The sequence below is a fragment of the Coffea arabica genome, chromosome 8c, assembly GCF_036785885.1.
Source record: "Coffea arabica cultivar ET-39 chromosome 8c, Coffea Arabica ET-39 HiFi, whole genome shotgun sequence".
NCBI lineage: Eukaryota > Viridiplantae > Streptophyta > Magnoliopsida > Gentianales > Rubiaceae > Coffea > Coffea arabica.
In genome coordinates this window covers 43,000,888-43,006,026 of record NC_092325.1, presented here as the reverse complement: position 1 = coordinate 43,006,026, position 5,139 = coordinate 43,000,888, and the positions used below count along the sequence as shown (strand labels likewise).

Sequence of the window (5,139 nt, the reverse complement as noted above, 5' to 3'; positions counted from 1 at the left end):
CAAGCTGAGAGAGGTAGAAAGAGAGAGAGAGAAAGGGCAGTTGAAGAGGGTTCTTGAAGAGGTATAGCGTAGCATAAAATGGACAACAAGCCCATTTTGTTTGCTTGATTTCAAATTTGCTTCTTTTTTTCTTGGTTGATTACCATATTCTTTCTTACTTCTAACTTTTCTCTCCTCTTTTTCCTTGGGATCTGATCATTCTTGACAACAAGAAGACAAAGTTTGTCAGGTGTACAACCAGAATTTGAGCATACTTCAATTCCCGAGGAAAACCCTTTTGTTCCAAACATTCTTTCTTGGCTTTTCTTTTTCTGTCTGCTTCAGTGGGCTCAAAAGTTGCAAGAGAGTGACGAGCACTTCCCAGAAAAAGAATTTTAAATGCTTTCACTTCACTGATTGGCTGGCAAGAAGTTTGGATTCAAGAAACATTTTCCGAAGAATTTTCCAGTACTTTTAAAGGATTCTCGAGGTTGTCTTCTTATCCTCACAACTCTTCAACCTTCTTCTTCTGATGACAATCTTGGTTCTTATTAGATTTTTTGCCTGCCTTGGTTTCAAAAGCCATGAATGCCATCTTTCTTTCATCCTTGTTGAAGTTTTTGCTTTCCCCAACTCTTGTAGCTAACCTAAAAGGAAAAAAAAAAAAAAGAAAGAATTGTAGCTAAAGCTTTTAGTCTTCAAGGATGGCTTTTCTCCAAGTATGTCGATTAGACGGTTTCATATGTTGATCGAGGCTTTTCATGCTTGTTTTTTGTTGTTAATTTGTGCTGTTATTGTTACCATCTTTTTCTTTGTTATCCTTCGATTTAGTTGATAATCTATGTAGGAAGGTTAAACAAAACTAAACTTTAGTCTCAAATAGTGGACATAAGGATGCATGATGCTACGAGTAACAACAGATCCTTGGAGGATAATTGAAAATTCTTGATGATAAATCATTCTTTTTCATTTACTGCCTGTTATGCGTATGTATGCGTCATCTGTGTCTTCTTAAAAAGTAAAGGCAATACAAATTTTTGATTACGCATTATTCCTAGCTAGTTTCACTTTATGAGTGGAGCAAACGCCTTTTCTATGCCAGTTTTCGTTCAGGTTTCAAGCCTCAAGGAAAAGCAAACTCGAGTACTCGTACCTACATCCTCCAAGCACCAATAACTATAATCAAGCTCACATTTTCGCCTTGGAGTTTCTAGTCTTCTTCCTCCAGAAATCACATACGCAGTACATGCTGGTCATTTGAAGTTCTTGGTCATATATGGTTTGTTGAGCCTGTATTTTGATAACTTGATTTTAAATAATTAATTTTGCCACATGATTTTTTGAATCAATCTGATTTTTTCAAATAATCCAGAATTAATCCAGATTTTGATCCATTTCTTAACCGTCAAAACCTTTAATTTGATTGGGATTAAGGCCTCAATACAGTTTAGCTTCTAGACATGCTTATGTTTGCCAGATTTATCCAAGCTTTCATTACTTGGTGGCTTGCACAGGAAGAACCAGGAGCTTTTATGTTTTTAGGGCACATAATCATATGTTTTTAGGGCGCATAATCATATAAACTAAAGCATTGTTTTATCAGGCCTTTGTTAATAGAAACTAATTTTAACTTGCAAATTAGAAATACACATAATTTTTCTTTTCCCACTAAAATAGGGCTTATTAATGTACTTCAATACATGCAACTTCTTCTTACTCATCTTTGTCCGTAATACTTGCTGTATTTTGCCTCTTAAATTCCTTTTCCAAGTACAAATGGATTCCATGCTCACTCTTCTCACCATCCCAGTTAAAAGTTTTCATGATTTTTACGAAGTTTTCGTGATTTTCATTCTTAGCAAAAGTATTCCAAAAATTTTGCGATTGTCTGTACACTCCTAACTGGTACTCATGTTCTGTGCTCAGCAATGACTATTAGTCTCCTTTGCTCGCCAGTACAAGTCCATTCGGAGCCTTTTAAGATTTTTTTACCAATGTCACTGTAAATTTAGTGTTACTCTTGTTTCGACTGCAAAGAGCTATTCATAATAATTAGAAAATTAAGAGAGATTTCTTTCTAAAGTTTTTCTTCAACCATATATATGTTCCCTTCTTCCTCTAATTTTTCCTTGGTGTCTGCTTGTGTAAATTCGATACTCTTGTCTCTCTCCTTCTCAATTTCCTATATAGTTTTGCATGGTGGATAAAAGGATAACAGACAACCTTTTACTTAAAGTATAGTTTTGGAGGAATTTTTGGCGCCTCCTTTTTTCTATGAAGACAGTTGTGTCTGTACCTCCTCTTTTTGCACAATGCTAATTTCAAGCAAACAACTATAATCTCACGTTCTCAATCATTATTTTGTCTACGCTTCTATTGTAGCAAAGGCTTTAGGCTTCAGAAAATATTTCTCTAAGAGTTGCTACCTCCTTGTTGATCAAAACTTTGTCTAATATCGTCCTTTTATCCCATTTGAGAGACTACTGGCAAACAGTTTCTCGATTTGAAGTGTGAATGTGATCATTCATCTGTTTCTTTTCACTCTACGCACTCTTTGATCTCTTATGATTTGGTGTAGATGATGTCCATTCAGACAAAAGTACTCCAACTCCCTCCAATCTGACTAGTATTTTTCTTTTTATTTTTTGGAGAAGTTAGCTAACTTGGAATGAATGTTCATTTCTAATAGTTCCATATTTTATGCATTAATCACATTTCTTAAACTTATTTCTGGTATCCAGTATATGAAACATATAAAAGCGCAGAAACTTGAACAATGAACGAAGGATTTGTATTTTCGGTTGTAAACGGATTCTTACTTCCCTGCCTTGGAGATTTTTTGCGTTAACTCAAGTCATCTTCAGTTTTTGAATAACATTGCAAGTGAACATATAATTGTCATAGGTAGTAGAAGCTTTTTGCCAAGTTGCATACTTGCATTAACCTTGGAAACACAATTCATAGTTTAGTTATCAATTGAGAGATGGCAAAGTAAGATGCCCCCCCTTTTTCTTTTTACATTTCTCTATGCTAATGTTGGTGTTGCCACGGCTAACACCTTCTCCTTGTCCAATGCAGGTCTTCCTCTGCACTTGAAAGAACATGAATACTTTTTCACACGTTCCTCCAGGTTTTAGATTCCATCCTACAGATGAAGAATTAGTTGACTACTATCTACGGAAGAAGATTGCTTCAAAAAGAATTGATCTAGATGTAATTAAGGATGTTGATCTTTACAGAATCGAACCATGGGATCTTCAAGGTAGCATTTGTTTATCAATTTTGATGATGATTTTCTGAATTCAGGAGAAAACCCTCACTCATTGTCCTGAAATTTTTATTTGAACAGAACTTTGCAAGATAGGTACCGAGGAGCAGAATGAGTGGTATTTCTTTAGTCATAAGGATAAGAAGTATCCAACTGGAACACGCACTAATAGAGCTACAAAGGCAGGATTCTGGAAAGCTACAGGAAGAGACAAAGCTATTTACTCTAAGCATAGTTTAATTGGCATGAGAAAGACCTTGGTATTTTATAAAGGTCGAGCCCCAAATGGACAAAAATCAGACTGGATAATGCATGAATACAGACTAGAAACCAATGAGAATGGGACTCCTCAGGCAAGTATTAAATTTAGACTAATACATCCGAGATGCCTGCTTAGCTTGCAAAAACTATAAAAGAATATATCATACATCAGCATTCCATTGCTTCTGCATGGCAATTTCCTCCTTGCCCTTAATTAACAATTATCTCTTCAAATAAAGATGCGTATATCTTGATGAACAAAACCTTTTCCGAAATAAAATTTCAACTCTCTCGATTCCATGCATCAACTGTTTTTTCTTTCTTTTTTTTTTTCTCCCGGAAATACTTAGATACTAAATTCTGGGGTTAAACCTGTTGACCCAGATGATGGCATTTATCTGGTCTGCTGGTTATTTGAAAACAAAGTTCAGGAGAATAGTTTTAATTTTAGCCGCTTGTTTATGTGCTGATGTTTTATGATCTAATTCTCAATTCCTTCTTTAAACCTACTTCAGGAGTTTTCTCGTACCATTTACATGTCCTATATATTATACCTGTAGCCTTCTTTGCCGTCATGAAAATGGAAATAACAAATGCATCGCAACAGTTTGTTCTCTATTATATCAAAGGACGACCTGTACTTAATCTATTTTGAGACCAAAGAAGACTTTAAGCCTAATACAAGATGTTTCTGATTGAACCAGGAAGAAGGATGGGTTGTGTGTAGGGTGTTCAAGAAGAGATTGACAACTGTACGGAAGGAAGGAGACCTCGAGTCACTATGTTGGTACGATGATCAAGTTTCTTTCATGCCCGAATTTGACTCTCCAAGGCGGATACCTCAATCATATTCGTCATACAATCCTCAGTATTCCTGCAAGCAAGAGTTTGAACTGCAAAACAACATCCCCCAGGATGTATTCCTCCAGCTTCCTCAACTTGAGAGCCCTAAAGTTCCACAGTCGATCACCAATGTAAGCTGCAGTTTAATGGTACCATACGGTTTTGATAGGAGCAGTGGAAGCATTTTACAGTCTTCAACACTTGCGCATGAAGCACCACATCTGCAACAAAGCCACCAAGCCCAAATAGTTTACATTAACAACACTGATCAAGGTGTTGAACAAGTGACTGATTGGCGAGTTCTCGACAAGTTTGTCGCATCTCAGCTAAGTCATGAAGATGCAGCAAAGCAGACTGCCTATTCTGATGGACCTTCTTCACTTCAAGTGGCAGAACACATGAATATGCTAGTGAATGATGAATCAAAGCAACAAGAAATGACGTCACCAGAATTTGGCTGTGTATCCGCCCCGAGTCCTCAAGTGATCTTTGGAAGTAAGAATATGTTAATTTAACTACAATTACATATAGCAGTAATCAGTCATAGGAAGTTACTACAAATAGAAGAAAGAAATGTGACGACAGTTTCTGTACATAATAAATTGCTAAGTACTACTAAGTAGCTATTTGGTTGCTTGTACACAATGTACTAATGTTCAGAGGCATATATATAGGTTCATGAGAGACACCTACTAGTAAGTATATATGGATGCGTATATGGTTTGTAAGCTATAAGTGCTGGTGACACTACTACTGTGGGATTGTTGAATATGTTTCCTTTTATTGAA

General features: G+C 36.1%; 1 protein-coding gene across 1 annotated transcript; it reads left to right on the top strand.

Annotated features, from left to right (window-relative positions):
* Positions 1 to 230: 230 nt before the first annotated feature.
* Positions 231 to 5,139, top strand: LOC113706401 (NAC domain-containing protein 7). Its single transcript, XM_027228307.2, has 4 exons — positions 231 to 469; positions 3,058 to 3,241; positions 3,329 to 3,600; positions 4,213 to 5,139. The coding sequence occupies exons 2-4, from the start codon at positions 3,082 to 3,084 to the stop codon at positions 4,864 to 4,866; spliced, it is 1,086 nt and encodes a 361-aa protein (XP_027084108.1). The 5' UTR covers positions 231 to 469; positions 3,058 to 3,081; the 3' UTR covers positions 4,867 to 5,139.

What these genes read in the sequence shown, in the direction of transcription:
- LOC113706401 (XM_027228307.2), top strand. Translation starts at nt 3,082, where the DNA reads ATGAATACTTTTTCACACGTTCCTCCAGGTTTTAGATTCCATCCTACA. An exon ending in CGAACCATGGGATCTTCAAG is followed by an intron (nt 3,242 to 3,328) that starts GTAGCATTTGTT and finishes TTATTTGAACAG; the next exon opens with AACTTTGCAAGATAGGTACC. An exon ending in ATGAGAATGGGACTCCTCAG is followed by an intron (nt 3,601 to 4,212) that starts GCAAGTATTAAA and finishes TGATTGAACCAG; the next exon opens with GAAGAAGGATGGGTTGTGTG.